The sequence below is a fragment of the Anopheles funestus genome, chromosome 3RL (assembly GCF_943734845.2).
Source record: "Anopheles funestus chromosome 3RL, idAnoFuneDA-416_04, whole genome shotgun sequence".
Lineage (NCBI taxonomy): Eukaryota > Metazoa > Arthropoda > Insecta > Diptera > Culicidae > Anopheles > Anopheles funestus.
The window spans coordinates 69,523,940-69,541,622 of NC_064599.1; the positions used below are offsets into that span (position 1 = coordinate 69,523,940).

General features: G+C 44.9%; 3 protein-coding genes and 1 long non-coding RNA gene across 7 annotated transcripts in view; 2 read left to right on the top strand and 2 right to left on the bottom strand.

Moving 5' to 3' along the window:
• Nucleotides 1–1,403: 1,403 nt before the first annotated feature.
• LOC125770556 (uncharacterized) lies at nucleotides 1,404–7,025 on the bottom strand. Of its 2 annotated transcripts, none has more exons than XM_049440273.1 (4): nucleotides 6,708–7,025; nucleotides 5,308–5,815; nucleotides 5,000–5,236; nucleotides 1,404–4,906 (listed from the first exon to the last, which is right to left on the bottom strand). In XM_049440273.1, exons 2-4 carry the CDS (start codon nucleotides 5,348–5,350, stop codon nucleotides 3,990–3,992), a joined length of 1,197 nt encoding a protein of 398 aa, XP_049296230.1. In that variant the 5' UTR covers nucleotides 5,351–5,815; nucleotides 6,708–7,025; the 3' UTR covers nucleotides 1,404–3,989. The 2 variants fall into 2 exon arrangements, with proteins under 2 accessions (XP_049296230.1, XP_049296229.1); XM_049440272.1 differs by having other exon boundaries at nucleotides 5,308–6,079.
• Nucleotides 7,026–7,467: 442 nt separating this feature from the next.
• On the top strand, nucleotides 7,468–10,380 carry LOC125770555 (drebrin-like protein A). Its single transcript, XM_049440270.1, has 4 exons — nucleotides 7,468–8,355; nucleotides 8,597–8,789; nucleotides 8,856–9,019; nucleotides 9,101–10,380. The coding sequence occupies exons 1-4, from the start codon at nucleotides 8,101–8,103 to the stop codon at nucleotides 9,770–9,772; spliced, it is 1,284 nt and encodes a 427-aa protein (XP_049296227.1). The 5' UTR covers nucleotides 7,468–8,100; the 3' UTR covers nucleotides 9,773–10,380.
• Nucleotides 10,381–10,486: 106 nt separating this feature from the next.
• On the top strand, nucleotides 10,487–14,427 carry LOC125770547 (transient receptor potential cation channel subfamily V member 5). Its single transcript, XM_049440253.1, has 6 exons — nucleotides 10,487–11,330; nucleotides 11,914–13,212; nucleotides 13,284–13,435; nucleotides 13,507–13,780; nucleotides 13,839–14,081; nucleotides 14,160–14,427. Exons 1-6 carry the CDS (start codon nucleotides 10,932–10,934, stop codon nucleotides 14,301–14,303), a joined length of 2,511 nt encoding a protein of 836 aa, XP_049296210.1. The 5' UTR covers nucleotides 10,487–10,931; the 3' UTR covers nucleotides 14,304–14,427.
• LOC125770558 (uncharacterized) overlaps nucleotides 13,760–17,683 on the bottom strand; it is a 35,323-nt gene continuing 31,399 nt past the window's right edge. Inside the window, exons 2-4 of one of the 3 annotated variants that reach the window (XR_007419217.1) lie at nucleotides 15,413–15,672; nucleotides 15,162–15,328; nucleotides 13,760–13,896 (exon numbers count right to left, since the gene is read on the bottom strand). This is a non-coding gene — a long non-coding RNA (uncharacterized LOC125770558). The remainder of the gene's footprint in view (nucleotides 13,897–15,161; nucleotides 15,329–15,412; nucleotides 15,673–17,683) is intronic. The other 2 variants (XR_007419216.1, XR_007419218.1) reach the window with 2 other exon arrangements.

Here is a 17,683-nt window from a genome sequence, read left to right on the forward strand (position 1 = left end):
CATAAAGGTTACATTTCTCAAATTGATGGTTTATGGCGAATGGTTTTGGGAACTCTTTCAGCGTAGGGGTTCATATTGCGGAGACAACGAATAATAGACATCTACTATTTCTTGAAGACGTCACGAAGATGTGACATTTGCAAATACCACTGAGCACATGGTGAAGGTTGCATTCTAATAGAATTCCGGACCATGTAGGCGTAATTAAGATTGTGCGTTACATTTCTTCCACGAACTGGAAAGGAAATGTCTGTCAACAAACCCCAAGGATGCGCAATACTTGAATAGCACAGACTTCGTCACAAACACTGAACAATATCCCAAGCATACAGACACACCCTTCGAAAGGATAAAAAAATAGCAAAATAAATGAAAAGCTTTCAGGCTCAGTACAGTTTGGTACTGCATCTCCATTGTGCGCAACGTCCGGAAACAACGGGCAGTCGCACCAACGGATCAGGTGTTTTGCTAGCGTCTCCGTTACACGTGAGAAACAAGTGCATCCGCTCAAACGGACTCACAAGCGCAGATATGTGTGCAGCCAGTCGTACCGTGCAGTTTCCACACCACCGAGAGGAGGAAACACTAGAATCACGTGGTAAAACGATTCCACCAGGCGCTCGAAAAGTTACAGTCGCAGCACAAAACGGAGTCTCGGTTGCGGTGGATTTTGGGTCGACTATCGGGAGAGTTTGGCATGAGGTTAGAAGTAATACGATCCGTTCCCTTTGCGTGCATTGCTTCATGGATCGTGGCACCTCGCATACAAAGCATGAGCTTACCTTTGGACGGTTGGAAGCGGTGCCTGCACGTATGAAAGGTTATCCAGATCTCCTTTTTACACGATCGTCCACCGAGCTTTGCGCAACAACAACGGAGCCGAGTGTGTGATCTCTGTTCGCAGTTGCACGACCGGGTATCGTATCGGATGACTCCACCCGTCGTACGTCATCCTCTGCGTGCACGCCTCCACAGCCTGCCGTTAATAGTTCACTTCGTTCTAGATTCGTTACCGAGAGGGACACACCAAACCGCACACCTGGTTGGGCTCTTTCTGGTGGCAGTAGTAGTAGTAGCAGTAGGAGATATCGGGCTAGGAAGGTAGGAAGGATTGTTGATTTAAACCGTTCACTTGATCACTAGCAGGGCGCAGTAAGTGTTTGGCCGCCCGAGTGCAGAGAGAGTTTGGTGCCCGCATGTGGACAGTGCTATCAAAGAAACTACCAGCGTATGGGAAGAAATCCGTTTTCGGGCTGTGTAGGCAGTGATACAAGTGACCGCGCATCTTTTTTAACAATTTCGGTGACAAGAGAGTGCTAAAAGTGTGGTGAATGGTGTGATACTGCAGTACGGAGCCTTTTTCTATCGTTATCCGAAGCATCGTGGAAACAAGACGGCACCTATTTGTCGTTAGTGTACACTTTTTACTTTATCACAAAATATGTATCATCGTGCTTTTGCTTCCATATATCGTCCACTGTACACCGATCGCTGTTCGATCGCGTGCTCGATCATCGCGTTCCTCTTTCCTAGATCACTCACATATAGATTTTTTTTCTTCTCTAAAACAAATCTTCGCTCGAAGTTGCATAATAATGTCGTAACGTTACATAGTTTGATTTCAGTTCGCTTACATTGCTATAGTTAAAAAAACATTCCGTTCATCCTTCTACCAAGGCTAAAACTGTACACCCACGATATATCGCACATCGGTGAAACATATTAAAATTTTGATTCAATTACAACCTCCATTGCTTGCCTCCTGGGGAAGGGTGGAAATCTATTGCATATTCCTTCCTATTAGTACGTAAAATCCTGCTACATCGTCCTCAACTTAATCTCTACCTATGTGGCTACAAAACTCGTTCGCGCAAATGTAGTTTTTGAATGCGTGTTTGTTCTTAGAGAACCAAATCAAAGCTGCTTACACATTAAACCAATAGGTGCATTTTTTAGGGAGGGGGGAAAGGATTGTGAATACCTTTTACCGCACGATTGATCCTTACGGGCACTGGCTTCCTATCGGTGCTTAGATGGCATATGAAATCGTTCTAGCACCATTCGAAATCAGTACCCGACAAGGGAACGGCAACGTTGCACATTTACTTAAATAACAATCAGCAGAAGCAAAACGCAAAAAAAAACAAGACCGTGTGCCGTGGGGAAGGTATCCTTTTTGCCATTGTAGTACGCACTAAGAAACACACAAACACACACGAGCTGTGCCCATCGGTACAAGCAAAAAAGGAAGGAAGGTTTTCGAGATCGCATCCTTTTACAACTACGCTGTAACACGGTTTGATACGGCAGGGAAATCAGTGTTCAATCAAGTGTTAATATGTTAACTTACTATATAATAAGGATATTTAGGAAGTGTAATTGCAGATAAAAATTACCCCCTGATTCCATTACGTGGACACCATCCATTCCATGTCTGTTCTGTTTTGCGCTAGTTTACTATATCACTTCGAGCAGTACGAGCAAAACGGACGTACAAACGATAAACAAATCCTTACGTGAAACCTGCTCTCGCAGGGAAACATTATGGTATTTCTACATCTACAAAAAGTGTGCGTATTACTACGCAAAAAAGTGTAGTAATGTGCAATGCTATCAGCATCTATAGGATTGCTTACGTTTCGTTTGCTCTGCTTTTGTTTGTTTGCTACAGGAACTTATGCAAATTAAAACATTATCTGTTTAAAGGCCACAGCTTTTTTAACCACTATATGATATTCAGTTATGGGTTCGTTCGTTCGCTTAAAAGGTGTGAAACTATCTAGAACGATTCAATCTAAAATAAACTCACATTATTCTACAAGCAATACAGAAAAAATAAGAACAAGCAGACGAACCGCTCACAGCGTTAACGGAAATGCAGTTCATAGAAATTTGCATTGCAAAGTGTGCAAAACGCAGTGCTCATGAATATGGTTTGTCTTGTTCTATCTTGCTCTTGTCGCAGAAGACTAAAGAGTGTTTAATTCCTTCGCGCCTTGAGATTTGACCATTTTGTTCAATTTATCGAAGATTTGTTGTTTGTTTTTACATGCAAGTGTAATGGTTGGAAGATAGCTCGGGTCTTACAATTAATATTAATAAAATATCATCTCACTGAAGTATTCGTAAACATATCGTTTTTTTTTAAACCGTCCTAAGAAAACCCATTCCAAACTTTAAAATTCTTTAGCAAAGAATTGTGTAATAGAAAGCAAGATATATTGGGCAAACGGCATTCCCGAAATATGTATGCAATATCGCTGATATCGCTCCGCATACGTATAGATAAAACAACACAACAAGAAGAAAGGAATTAGTAAATGCACTCGTTTTAAACAAGTCAATGAAATGTGTATGTGTGTGTGTGTGAGAGAGTGCGTGTTTCTTGCCATTGCACCATTGAACTCTTTTCCTCATATGCCCGCACACGGTAGGTAAATATTTCAAAGTGATAGTAAAATAGTCAAACTATTAAACATACAACAGACGCGCGTGCACAACTAACCGAAACTGCTCGGTTTTCGTCTCTTAAATCTAGCTTAAAACTTCCTTCCGTCTAATGTGTATGGTTTAGATTTTAGGAAAGCGATAAAAAATAGTGCACAGTTTAACACTTTTGCTTCAAACAATCTCGTACTGGTTGCTGGTCAATTTCGACATGTTTTTTTTTGTCCTTTGACAGCACAAACAGTTCTTCGATTGCCAGCTCGATCAAAATCACAAATTAAAATGGTTCGCTTACCCTTAGCAAGAAAGGAACTTAATAATTAGTTTAAAAAACAGCTCGAGAACTACAAACATACAATCCAAGAGAATAAAGAACGGAAACAAGTGTAGGATTGTACCTCAAAAACATGCCGGGCACATTGAAATGGCATGGTCCCGGTAAAACAGGTTTCAATCCGTTTTTCACAGCGTTCGTATTTTAAAACGAAGTCATTGTGGCCCATATTACGTGTACACACCCAGGTGGTGATGGATGATGATGCTCACAAGTTCATATTACTCTCCTGGATTTTCTTCCACGTATCACCGAGGGCTTTCGCGAAATGATCGTCAACCTCTTCACCGGAATCGGGCCTCTTTTGTTGCTGCTGCGTTGTAAGAAACGGTGCCGGAGACGAAGCTAACGATGACGATGGCGACGAAGACGAAAGGGACATTGTGGTGGTGAGTGAGGCCGGCGAGATTGCCGGTGGTGGCTGCTGGTGCAGATGTTTCGGTGATGTTAGCGCAATGGCTACACTGGCAGCCGATGAGGGTGCACCGGGCGACGGTGGCAGGACGGTGGCCGGAACGAGCGGTACAGGCGGTGCGGGATCACTCGAGAGCTTCAGCTCGATCGTATCCGGTGCGACCACACGTATTCCACCACCGATCGGGCCGGTTGGTCTGATACTGATGTTAGTAGTACTGCTGCTGCTGCTAATGCCACTAGTATTGCTGAGGCTGCTGGATATGCTACTGTTCGAGCTGACGGACGAGCTGGAGCTAATACTGCTGCTACTGTGATTCCGCATCCCGCCGCCACCGCCCGTGCCTGCTGCCGGTCCTGTAAGCGGTAACGATTCGCTCGTTTCCATCGTGTGCTTTTGCAGCAACAGCGGAATCGGAAGTGGATGCACTTTATGCTGTGTTACAAGATGATGCACTGGTGATCCTTGCCCACCGATGCTGGTATTGTTGTTCAAAGCATTAAGTGCCGATGACTGCTGCTGTTGTAGTTGCAATTGCTGTAGCTGCTGCTTATCGCCGTAAATAGAGCTGTAGGTTGGACCGAGCGAGCGCCGAAAGTGTTCCTCGATCGAAACGTCACAGTACGTGGACGAAACGTTCACGATCGGTGCCGATTCGACCGTTGTAGTGGCGGTAGTTGTTCTAACACTACTTTTAAGCACGATTTCACCTGTTGTAGTGAAAGAAATCAAAACATTAGAGAAAATAAATTGTGCATTGTCCGCATTACTGCTGGGATGGATTACTGCTTGGAATATAGTACCATTGGTGTGCATGTGGCTGATGCGTTTCTTTATTGGTGGTGGCGGTGCTTTTGTTATGACACTCGGGCGCACATTCAGATTGATCGGTACATCTCGCGACTGATCGTTCCCTGTAGGCGATCCCTGACCATCGGATGAATCCTTCCGCCGGACGGTCATGTCCAACGGTATTTCCGTGTCATCCATGGGCGGTGGGCGCCCCAATATTCGATCGTACTTAGGTGAAGGTGGGGAGTCTGAAATGGAAACAAAAAAACAAAGCAATGAACGGGACCCAATCTTTGCTAGCTGCTTAAAATTACATTACCTTGATTTTCGTTCGGACTTGTACCACCGGGATCACGGATCATCTTGAGACGGGTTTGCACTAACTTTTTCAGCGTGACAGCGTTTGCGGGATCGCGATCCCTACCGGTTCGTCAGAAAGAAATGCAACAACGGCTGATGATCGTATCTGGTGTGGGAGTCCAAACTCCCTGCTAACCTGCTTGCAGGTTGTTTAACGATCAATCGTTTGTACGCGATGTGTCCGCCGTTCGTCCAGCGTACGAAATCAATACACAATTATGGTGCTTTATTCCTTGCCAGCAGGATTTCAGTCCTCTGTTCCGTTTACGATGTTGGTGATTCGATCGTGAAGACACTGCGAGCGTGAACAAGCCCCGCGCAACTCACCAGATGAGATGGAGCCCGATGAGAAAACAACTGTCAAAACTGCGAACCTTTCACGAGCTAGCTTCCTAGATGGTGGGCTGTATTTTTTGTTTTGTTTGGCACTTTGATCCAAATCTTTGGACCCACTGGTGTAAAGTACACTGGGAAATAATTTACTTCGATTAAACTAATCACAAACTCGTTTTATTTGCGTAACAACGCACACACTACACAATTCAGCATCTCATCTTCGAACGGCAAAGTGAGTACGAGATGCGAGTTCGCTGTGCACTGTGTCTTCTTCGTTTTTCCGGGCGATCTCTGTTCCTCCCACGGAAGCTGGATGATGGAGGAGGTTCTTTTTCACTTTAACCAACGCCTGTTCGCGTTTACCGCGACCCCAACGCGATACCGCGGCTCCGCAACTGCTCAACGAAGAAAGCAGCGGATGAAGTTGGAAGACGGTTTGGAGAAGACGCTCGCAAGACGAACAACACGGGTCGGGCGGCATGTGCAGGGGACAAGGGTCTGTCTCTGTTTCGTTCTTCTCCTTTCTTTTAGTGGAGCCTTCTTCGGTTACGATCGTAATGGGACTATCAGGGGCTATTTTCAATGAGTTGCAAAGGATCCCGGACTAGGCAGAAAGGCACACACGAAATAGATTTCCTTTTATGGGATCGTTTCTTTTTTTTTTGAGAAAATACTCATAAGGATCGCAGTATTAATACAAACAGTAATGTAACTACGCTCGAAAAGAAACTTGCGATTGAAGATGGATTAGCGCATTGGACATTCGCTTCGATCATTACTTGGCGATTGAGAAATGCTTCTGGCTCAGTCTCCTTTGGACGGAATCGAAAATCAACATAATGGAAAGCACAACGCTATTGGTCCCTTCGACGCATTGTTGCTCGGCACTGTACAACCTGCATCATACTTGCATCACATCGATCGCGGAAATATACTTTCTTTCTTCTCTTGCGCGATCGCGATCGTTCTTTTTTCTTCACGGACGGTTTCACGGTGGTTTGTCTAAACGCCTGCTGCTCTAACCTGTTGCTCCACAACACACAGAACTCGTGCAGATTAGCAAATAATGCAATCCGATGTTGTTTCTACAGCACGCTGGCAGTACTTTTTAGCTATATTTTGATTATTCTATTGCTCTTCACGCACTTTGCTCTCGATTGACAACATTTGCTCCTGTTGTAGCAGAACGAGATCGAATTTCGGGGAGTTTTTGTTGTTGCTGTTGTTATTATTACGTTGATGCTGAAGGGTGAAAGCTATAGTATGCGGTTCAGTACTACAACTTGAGTTTCGGTTTGATGCAAAAGCAAATCTGCTTCGGCTAAAATTGAGTAAAACAAGCCGAGCAAACCAACAAACACATATTACCTCAAACTACGAGTTAACAACGATAATATAACAAAGAATGGAGCGAGATTTGCAACGAAAAGAATTATTTGTAAACCAAAATAAAGGAACGCAAAACACATGTTTTGAAGTTACTGACATGCGACATTACAATACGCAAGGTTGGACAATAGCAAATAGTCCGCCATTTTGAACTAAATCTGGCTAGCGCGTGTTGCATTTTCAGCTCAGTTGGGAAATTTTCTTTTGTTAAATCTTCTCCACAAATGTTGTTGCATGTAAAAAGATTTGCTTACCTTTGCTTGTGGAATTTGATGTAAAAAGAGCTTTTACATGGTTTTTCTATTTGCATCGGTCGCCCGATTTGGGCTGCCTATAAACTTCAAAAAATGTATCAGTGTGTTAGTGAGATAAATCCCAATGGGCTAACCTGTTCTGTGGCACCTTTGGTGGTTCTCGGACCAAAATATGCCCGAGCCAATAATGCCCGAAAAAGACAAAACACGATATACAAGAAGAATTTTGGGAATGTGTAACGAAAGATAGACCACACTCGGTGGTGGTTTTCATTGTTCCACGCGTTTCTTCGTAGGCGCTAGAGAAAATTGTGACCCGTGGACAGTTTCATTCATATCGTGGATGTTTTCGGTGACAAATTTTGCATTTACGAAAAGCAGTTTTAAATCTTCTAAACAAACCACTCCGCCACACGAAGGAGAACGTCTTGAGCTGTGGTAATCGTGTAAGAGACGGCACGTCGTATTTGGTGGAGCTTTCGGTAATTAGCATTGTCTTGTCATCGAGCATTTCCGGCCGGCGCAAGCCCGTGGGTGGGTGCAGCATGGTGCATTGAATGCGTTCTTTGCCACCTGACGAGAGATCCACACCCCCTCACAACTTGATTTGGTGTGATCGGTGTGACGACGAAAGCACTCGTGCGTGAAAGTGGGTCAACGCTCTCTGAGGTGGTGCCGCTACAGTCTCAGCAGTGTGGACGTTTACCGTCCCGAAGGCACCACAACGAAGCCCGCGATCGAAACAGTTACTGACTGGGCACTAGCGCGAGAAGATGTCGGTTGATCTGCAGAAGCACCGGGATGCCATGGTTGGCGCGTGGAAGTCGGTATGTGATCGGAAATGTGCCACCAACTGGGCACTGTTCGGGTACGAGGGTCAGACGAATGTGCTCAAGCTGCAGGAAACCGGTGAGGATGGAATTTCCGAGCTGGCAGCCGAACTTAACTCGGGCAAACTACAGTACGCCTTCCTGAGGGTGGACAACAGTGAAACGGGCATCGCCAAGTTTGTGTTCATTAACTGGCAGGTAAGCAAAACGATTCAAAATGCTTGATTTAATGTTCCAAACCATGGGCATAGGGTCGGCTTTAGCATGAAATGTTGGGGCAAAAACATATCCCAACCAGCCCTACCAAAAGTGTGTGCTTATCGCGATAAGAGACAATGCTGTTTTTTTATCACGGCAACGTAAAACTTCCGCCTCTTATCGTACGTGAGTAAACGTTGAAATAATTCTTTTTCCGTTTTTTTTTACTCAACCCAAACAGGGCGAGGGTGCTCCAATCGCCCGGAAGGGAACGTGTGCGAAACATGTGCGCGATGTTACGGCCCTGCTACACGGTGCTCATATCACGGTGCACGCGACAAACGAAGACGATGTGGAGGAAGCTCGCATACTGGAGAAGCTGCAAAAGGTGGTGGTGAACGATTTCAAAGTGAAAGATTACTCACAAGCGATCGGTAAGGGTACTTTTTGTTTGCAAATTATTTAAACGTATTGTATGATTGATTGATTGTTCGTTTTAGATTCGCCTAAACCGGTTGGCACGAATTACAGTCGTGTTAATCCGACAAAGGAGATCAATCCGGCAGAACGGGATGAGTTTTGGCGCAAAGAGGAAGAGGAGGAAAAACATCGATTGCAGGCAGAGTACGAGCGTAAGCTCAATGAAACAGTATTGTTGGAGCAGGTATGTTTGGAACAAACACGGATTCAAGTTGAATCCATTTTTCTATAAACATTCATTAAAATTATTTTTCATCAATTCAAGGAACGACGTCGGCGCGAGGAACGCGAGTTTGAAAAGCGTGAAGGCGTTACGGGTGGTGCCAGTGTTCTGTCCGCTTCTCCTGTTTCGCCCGATCGTAGTTACGCACGGCAAGCGTCCGATCAGAACAAAACGGAACGGGAGCGTGAAATCAAGCAGGTGGTCGAAGCGAGCGGTAAGGTGAGCAGTGCAAAGGCACGCTTCCTCAACAGCACCGCCCAGCTAAGCCCGACGCACATCCAAGCGGAGGTGGCCCAGGAGCTAACGGAACCTCCTTTCTCACCGACGGCATCCTTTGAAGAGCGCAGTATTATCAACGAGCTGAAAGCGGAGCTAGAAAACGAGCTCCAGAATGGTGCCGATACGCCACCGGGCTTAGCAGGGACAGGTACGGTGACGGCAGAGGAGGAGGTTTCGGTGGTGTCACCGGAGGTGCCTGAGGTAGCCGCTGGACAGTATTTCGACCCGAATGCAACGATTGATCTGTCCGACGAGGACAACATGATACGGGCGAGGGCTTTGTACGATTATCAGGCTGCGGACGATTCGGAGATCAGCTTCGATCCGGACGATATCATCACGCACATCGATCAGATCGATGAAGGCTGGTGGCAGGGGCTGGCACCGGACGGTACCTATGGGCTGTTTCCCGCTAACTACGTGGAGCTCATTTAAAGCATTTAGACATTTTAGCATTTTAGCTTCATCGTTATCATTGTTTAAGGAAAGGAGCAGACAAGACGACATCACACGATTAGGATAGTCCTGTTAACATAGTGCATACGATCACGAGTAGTTCATACTGTAGTGACACTCACACATTAAACATACACACACACACGCACACGTAACGCAAACAAGCGCACACTAACAAGACCGAACCGGGGCTACATAAAGACACACCAACCGAACAATTGATTCAATCAGCTAAAGCGTTACAGAAAGTGTTTTTGAATGTACTATTTTCAACCTCTACTCTCTCGGCACATTTCTCGGTGTTGTTTTTCCGGTTAAACAGTGATGATCGACGTCGAGCAGCTAGTAAAATGAATTTCAGAAGATTTAAAATCCGTGCAAAGATGCAATGGAATGCATTTGAAAGGCTTCGCACATTCGCTCCCATTTGATCCTGCCACGTATCGGTTCCCCATCTAGTGTAATAGTAGATAAGCGTTTTAACTATTTAATTGTACACACCGAACTATAACGATGCCGGGAATGAAAATTTCCCGGGAAAAGACTAAATCCCCGTTAAAGTAATACACAACAATGAAAGCATAAAATGTTGTACAAAGTGCATAGTTGTTCGTGCGAAAGAAAACGTACTAAATTCGATTTAAATTTAAGCTGTAAAGTGTCAACAAACTATGTGCACTTTCCTTTCGTGACGAACACATCGGTAGCAATTTCGTAAATTCCCGAAGTATCACCTTGATGGCGCGCATTCCTTCCATAAGGAGGTACGGTACGGTTGTGTGTTTGTTTATGGCGAGTAAAAGCATTTTGCGCCATTGCTCATTTGAACAGATACTGCGAAAAGGTAAAGGTCGCCTAGCAACGCAACGGACGGCGACCGTTGCGCTTTCGCCTCCGTAGGCAACCGAAGCGATGTCGCTGTTGTTTGTTCAATAAACTATTTCGCATAATGTCCCGCTTCAGGACTGTTCGGAGCTCCAAAAAACCAGTGCCAGTGGATAAACGTTAATGCCCGGTGGTTTCAAGTCCGTGCTTTGACCGCTGGGGTTTCCCAGTTGGTCTGAGGAGTGTTTGATTCTGAATCCGAGATTTGGATGTTAAGTAAAGGTATTTTAGTTCGCGAACTCAATCGTTTACGATGGGAAATACCGAGAGCAATGTGACCAGTGGCGTTAAGAAGCAGGCCGGAGTATCTACCCAGGCGCTGTACAAGTTTGTAAACCTCAAGGGTGGTGGTTTACTCGTGGACATGATGAAGCGTGCGATACAGAACAAACAGTATGCCGAGATAGATCATGCGATCAAGACGAAGGTCGAACCGTTTCTGTACAACAAAGGCAAGGGAAAATATGTTCCCGTGTCGGTGTTGGTACTGTTACGAAATCGGGAACGGCCCCGCCACAAACAGCTGCCCGATATACGCGCGATGGAAAACCCGGAAGAAGATTTCGATATGGATGCCGTGTGTCCGGAAGTGAGCGAAGCGGAATACTATATGAATCCGTCCGGCTATCGTGAGGTGTGCTGGAACGTGAAGGTAAGAGGACCACCTCAGTGTGGTTGCATAATAGCGTAACTAGGAAAAGAAAAGGAATTTCAGCAAGCAACAGCGAGCGCTGTCAACATTGTCCAAAACAAGCGCGCAAGATGGCGACGTTGCGTCATTCACGTGCCTTCGGGAACACGTGCTCGCAGTGTGTTTACTTCCGCGTGCGCTTGTGTCGGTAACCATAGGTGAAGCTTCATACAGGTGTAGAAGAACCACATGAAATAAGACATCGACAACCGCCCAGACGCCCGCCAAACGGAACGACCGTTGTTGTATTAGTAGCTGTGACAGCTGTAAGTTGTAAAGAGTGGGAATGAAGAATGGCCGCCATTCGATGGGGAATGGTGACCGAATTTCGATGGAGATTTCGAGGTTGGAGAAGTGTAATTGATTTGTTTTGTAGAGTTATGGAGGAGTTGAACCCCTTGGACTTTTGACGTTTTATGTTTGGAATGGGAACAAGAATTGTGTTAGGTTATGATTTAGGGTGACTTCGGACCATGCCATAAAATGTTCGTTTGAACGACTTAATACTAATAGCGATAACATCCTGCTTCTTTTTAATTTCTAGGAACGTGGCGCTGTAGGAGAAACCATTCTTCACCTTTGTCTACTCAACGCAACATCTTTGCATGCGGATTTGGCGAAACGATTGTTACGCTTCTATCCCAAGCTCATCAACGACGTGTATATGTGCGACGAGTACTACGGTGAGAGTGTGCTACATCTGGCGATCGTAAACGAAGATCCAGCCATGGTGAAGTATCTGCTTGATCACAACTCCGATGTGAATGAACGTTGCTGTGGTACGTTTATGTGTCCCGAGGATCAGAAAGCGTCCCGGTGCGATACACTAGAGACGGAAATCGTACAGATGGTGCAGATGACGAACTACGATGGGTACGTATACTGGGGAGAGTATCCTCTCAGCTTTGCTGCCTGTCTTGGGCAGGAGGAATGCTATCGGCTAGTGTTGGCTCGTGGAGCAGACCCAGACAACAAAGACTTCAACGGTAACACCGTACTGCACATGCTTGTGATATACGAAAAGATCACAACGTTCGATATGGGATACGAGGTTGGATCTTCGTTGAGTATCCGCAACAACCAAAACCTAACACCATTGACGCTGGCAGCAAAGCTCGGACGTGTGGAGATGTTCTTCCACATCATGAACATTGAGCGGGAAATTTACTGGCAGCTGGGTAGTATAACCTGTGCCGCTTACCCACTGGTACTGATCGACACGATCGACGTAGAGACGGGAAACATCAGCAAAGATTCCGCCCTCAATCTGGTAGTGTTCGGCGATAAGGATGAGCATCTGGATCTGCTCGATGGTGTACTGATAGATCTGCTCAAAACGAAGTGGAACACTTTCGTGAAGGATAAGTTCTACCGACAGTTCTTCATGTTCTTCTGCTACTTCTGCGTATCGTTGGTGAGCTTCACACTACGTAATGGACCACCACCGGCAGAGGATGACGAGCAGGAAGGATCCGAAGGAGGCAACAAAACGTCTTCCACAAAGGAAGATCTTCGCCGACTGCTGTGGAACGAATCGACACTAGAGAACGTAATCGCGTCGCTTAACAGTAATGGAAGTGTTGGAGCGGGAATGTTAGTTGGAAAGATGACAGATCTACAGCAATTTAATGGAAGCGCAGCTGAATCACCTGAGTTTGACCCATCCGAAATGGATGACGGTTTGTTCTTTAACTCCAAGTGTCATACGATGGATTACGACGGTATGGAAGGTAAAGTGCGACTCATATCGGAGATGATCATACTGGTGGGATCGTTTCTCTACCTACTAGCTGCTCTGCGAGAGTTGAAGTTTCTTGGTCGGAAAATGTTCTTCGAGAATCTTGTAAGTAGTAGCGTACCTTGGAGTCGAAAAATCTGGACATGTTGTCTAACCGAAACGTTCGTATCTTTCAGATGACGGCACCCTCCCGGGTTATGTTTCTGTTTTCCTGCTGCATAATGATGATTGTACCATTTTTAAAGATACTTTGTTTTACAGAACTAGAAGACCATGTAGCCGTAGTGATCATGCTAACAACGGCACCGTATTTCCTATTCTTCTGTCGGTACGTCTAGATGAACTCAAGGGTATAATTCTTCTTCAGAAAGACTCACCTACCCTTCCTTAATCTTCCAGAGGCTTCAAAACGGTTGGACCTTTCGTAGTGATGATATACCGTATGGTAATGGGAGATCTGTTGCGTTTCGTCGTGATCTATCTGGTGTTTGTGATGGGCTTTTCGCAGGCCTATTACATTGTGTTTCTATCGTACAAAGCGGAAGAGGACGGTGATGCCAATCCAATGCCCTCGCCAATCGAGTCGATCGTAGCAATGTTTCTGATGTCATTGACAAACTTTGGAGATTATTATGGTGCACTGGAGAACACCGACCATGAGATGTGTGCTAAGGTAGGGAATGAAGCATTCGTCTCGTACATTCTTAACCACCTTTTCACCACTTTGGTAGATCCTGTTCGTACTGTTTATGGTGATTGTGGCCGTCCTGTTGGTGAACATGTTGATCGCTATGATGGGTAATACGTATCAGAAGATTGCGGAAACGAAAAACGAATGGCAACGTCAGTGGGCACGCATTGTGCTCGTTGTGGAGCGTGGTGTACCACCGAAGGAACGGCTCAAGAACCTGATGTCCTACAGTCAACCGATGTCCGATGGACGTCGGGCATTGGTTCTTCGACTAAACATGACGGTATGTACTGTTGGTGTGATCGTAAAACTATTGAAGGGAACATTATTTCCTTTCTTTTGTGTTCTTTCTTTCCCACAGGATGAGGATAAAGAGGAAATGAAAGAAATACTCGAAATGAAGCGCGTGCACGATCGTCTCAACAAGAAGCGTCAGGTCGAGCGTGACGCACGTGCGGAACAGCGTCGTCTGCTACGGGAGAAATATCTTAACATGTCCTCCTGAGCAGTAGGAAAACAATAAGCAATAATTCTCTCCGTCTCGTCGTTCATTTGTTAGCTTTTTAGCCAATTTTTAACCCGGATCGAATCGAAGCATTAGGTAAAATAAATTTGTTTACATCTTGTCAGATGATTGTGTACTGTAATGAAATTTAATGACACACACACAAAATTATTACCATCACTGTAGAAAAGTGTTCCCGCGCAAAAAAAGCTTGGAAAGCTCCACGGTAATAACCCAAAGCTTGCAAACAGATTACCATGAAAGCTCTGGAAGCGATACATTTTCACGGCTCGTTAGTTACGGCCTTGCAAAAAGTTCGAATGTGGGTCAGTGACCTTGAATGCTTTGTTGCACACGCATACATGCAGCGTCAGTCAAGGTCCCGGAAAAGCATTCGCCTCCACATTCCGACGTGTGTTGTCAAAAGTGGTTTTTTGGACCATTTTGACTAATATTTTCCATTTGAGTCGCGTTAAGAAGGATTGCATGTTCTTCTCGGCCGTTTAGCGTGCATTTAGCGTGCTGAAGAGTTCACGAAAAAAAAACTCATAAAGCAAGAATGGCAAGTAATGAAGATTTTGTTCACCGCTCGTAAAGCACAGCAGCCGCACAAAAATCGATTCACCACATCCGCTTGTTGGAACGTTGTGATGGAACGTGATGGAATTTGTTTGTTTTTTTTTGTTGGTCTTCTTTTCATCCCCCATCATTGGCGATGGGGGGCTCATTATGGTGGTGGACAAGGATACGAAACAATCATAAATATGAGATATGCTCTCCGGCGGTTTTTTGTTTTGTTTTGTTTTGTTTTTGAGATGGATAGAACATGCTAGGCATGCTTATGTGGTACGAACTTACCGATGGTGGTGAATCCTATTGGTCTACATTATCCTTCCGCCGGCAAGCAGCATTGAGACGCTTTCACGCTACGCAAGAGTAGTGGCCTTGATTTTACTACCCGTCCATAATGTGAACGCAACGTCAAAACAGACACAGTAAATGAACGGAAGCACCGGAACGGAAACCTATTTGAAATGTTTTGAATTAATAATGGTGGTTTGTGTTTGATGGCGAGTAATGAACGCGCTTGGTTAAAAGGTGAAACACACCATACCAGAGCACTGCGGCAGGCATAAACTTATCCATCGAATGATGGCTAAAACCGGCAGCATCGTATAACATCTGTGTCAACAGTGACGCTTCGTGTAGCATTCCCAAGAACCTAGATATCTTCCGGTGTAAATTGTCTTTTTTGTTTTGTTTTGTTTTTAAACTCTCTCTCTTTCCTGTGGTTTACAGCAAGATGAGCAAAGACCAGTGGTTTACCGATAGAGACAGGGGTTTCCTTATTTGGATGGCTGGATCGTAGCTAGGGAAGATAAAGCACATTTTCACCATAAAGCTCACACACACACAGTACGACGGGCGGATGGAAACGATCCAGAAGCGGGAAGAGAAAATCAGGACAAGCATTCATTTTTATCCTGGGAAATCAGAATTGCATGCGGTTAGTAGTGCAAACATGAAGATGGTTTGGTGCCGGCAGGCATGTCCTGCGGGAAAATAACACCACAATCTGTCTGTGTGTGTGAGTGTGTGTGTGTATGGATGCGTAGTTCGTCCCCCGATGGAGTGCTAAATATGGGGCAAACTGAGAATGGGTTAGCAATTAATAGGAAATGAAGGTCGATTCTCGTCCCCGCTCCCCCCTCCTGTTCGGGTTTCCCATCGAACCACGTTATGCACAAAGCACTCAAACGTATCATCAACAGCAAAGGCCGTCCGTTTGCCCCAGAAGCACGGGAAAGCCGCATCGTGCTACGAATTTGTGGCACACAAATATTTACCTCGGGCTCGAGTAGCAGCTGCCCGATGCTGGTTAAATGCGACCAGAATGAGAAGAGCTAATGGGATGGGATATTTTTTTTAATGTACCAAGTAAAGGTTTTGTGGTAGCGATACGCTGAGTGTAGCTACCAACATAAAAAGGAAGCCATTCAGAATACTTCAGCCTCACGAGGGGACTTTTCTCACGAGTGGTAAAACGTTTAAATTACTGTACCAGGGTAAAGGGCTTTAGAGCTTTTAGAGGCGTACAACTGCGTAAAGGGGCCGTATATGAAGTTTTGTTTTTATTCATCAAGAATACAACGCATTTTCCGCAAACGGATTATGTGTATAATTGTGAAAAATATTTTTTTCTCACACCAAGTCGTATAAAACTTTAATTTTTCAAACAACGTAGAGCTGCAGTGTAATACACGGGTGGTAAATAATTATAAATGTTCATTCGATTGGACAAGGGACAAGCACTTTATCCCTTCTTTAGATTCCATCGTGACCCATAAAATCTCTCCGGTCTATTACACATTAATAACATCCCAGTCAAGTCAACCGCTGTCGTGTAAGTTCTTTTGATTATGGGAAAAGGTGTGTTTAATATTTTTTTCATACCAACCACCAGGCGTCCGCTTGTGCCTGGCTGTCATGAAACACTGGGCGTCTCCATCACTTCGAAAGTGGTGCGGAATTTAATCGAACAAATTGCAGCAATCTAGGCGTACGGTAGTAGTGTCACCGATGACAATCTATCTTTCATACGTGATCGATCCACCCTTTTACGGGGGCGGGTGTGAAACGCGACTCGGCACCATACCAAGACCATGTGCGGGGGCAATAATTTCACTGCAATTAAATCAACTAAATAATGTATCGACGCATCCGTGCCATAAATCCATCCCGATAGGGTGGGTAGCGTTGTCGTACGTTGTTTATCCGAGTTGCAGTGGTGGTATAGGGTAGACGGTATGGAGATAATTGGCAAGTGACACGCGAGACAAGACCGACCGGCACACGGTTGGTGCAGTTTTTGGTAAGTGCTTTTGCAGATATGTTGAAAGTTGCCCGTTGATAGCGCGTTGATGATGAAATGAGATTATCGTACGAATGAATGTACATCGTGTACCCATCGCAACAGCGAACGTTATCATCATCAGTGCTACCGATGATGCTCTGTCAGCAGTGTGCAGTTGGAGGGAGCTGATCGTTATCGAAAAAAAAAAACAGACAGAAGCACCTTGGCAGGATTTATAGCACAGCAGAGCGAATTTTATGAGACAGTTGGAAGCACGAACGCGGCTGAAACGATCGGCCATTATTTTTCCAGGTGAAAGTTTGTTTTTTTGTAGGGGCCGGTGAAAGGTTTATCTGTTTTAAGAGTTTTTTGTTGTTGAAAAGTTTAAATACAATATAATATACCAGTGTTGTGCTTGAATAATCTTTTCAGAAGAATCATCCATATCCATTCAAAGAAGATTCGTGACTTTTTGAAACCATTAATGATACACGATATAATGCAGCACATTGTTAATAACTATTTT

What these genes read in the sequence shown, in the direction of transcription:
- LOC125770556 (XM_049440273.1), bottom strand. Translation starts at nt 5,350, where the DNA reads ATGATCCGTGATCCCGGTGGTACAAGTCCGAACGAAAATCAAG. An exon ending in AAGTCCGAACGAAAATCAAG is followed by an intron (nt 5,237 to 5,307) that starts GTAATGTAATTT and finishes TTTCCATTTCAG; the next exon opens with ACTCCCCACCTTCACCTAAG. An exon ending in CAGCCACATGCACACCAATG is followed by an intron (nt 4,907 to 4,999) that starts GTACTATATTCC and finishes TCACTACAACAG; the next exon opens with GTGAAATCGTGCTTAAAAGT.
- LOC125770555 (XM_049440270.1), top strand. Translation starts at nt 8,101, where the DNA reads ATGTCGGTTGATCTGCAGAAGCACCGGGATGCCATGGTTGGCGCGTGG. An exon ending in TTGTGTTCATTAACTGGCAG is followed by an intron (nt 8,356 to 8,596) that starts GTAAGCAAAACG and finishes CAACCCAAACAG; the next exon opens with GGCGAGGGTGCTCCAATCGC. An exon ending in AGATTACTCACAAGCGATCG is followed by an intron (nt 8,790 to 8,855) that starts GTAAGGGTACTT and finishes TGTTCGTTTTAG; the next exon opens with ATTCGCCTAAACCGGTTGGC.
- LOC125770547 (XM_049440253.1), top strand. Translation starts at nt 10,932, where the DNA reads ATGGGAAATACCGAGAGCAATGTGACCAGTGGCGTTAAGAAGCAGGCC. An exon ending in AGGTGTGCTGGAACGTGAAG is followed by an intron (nt 11,331 to 11,913) that starts GTAAGAGGACCA and finishes TTTAATTTCTAG; the next exon opens with GAACGTGGCGCTGTAGGAGA. An exon ending in ACCATGAGATGTGTGCTAAG is followed by an intron (nt 13,781 to 13,838) that starts GTAGGGAATGAA and finishes CCACTTTGGTAG; the next exon opens with ATCCTGTTCGTACTGTTTAT.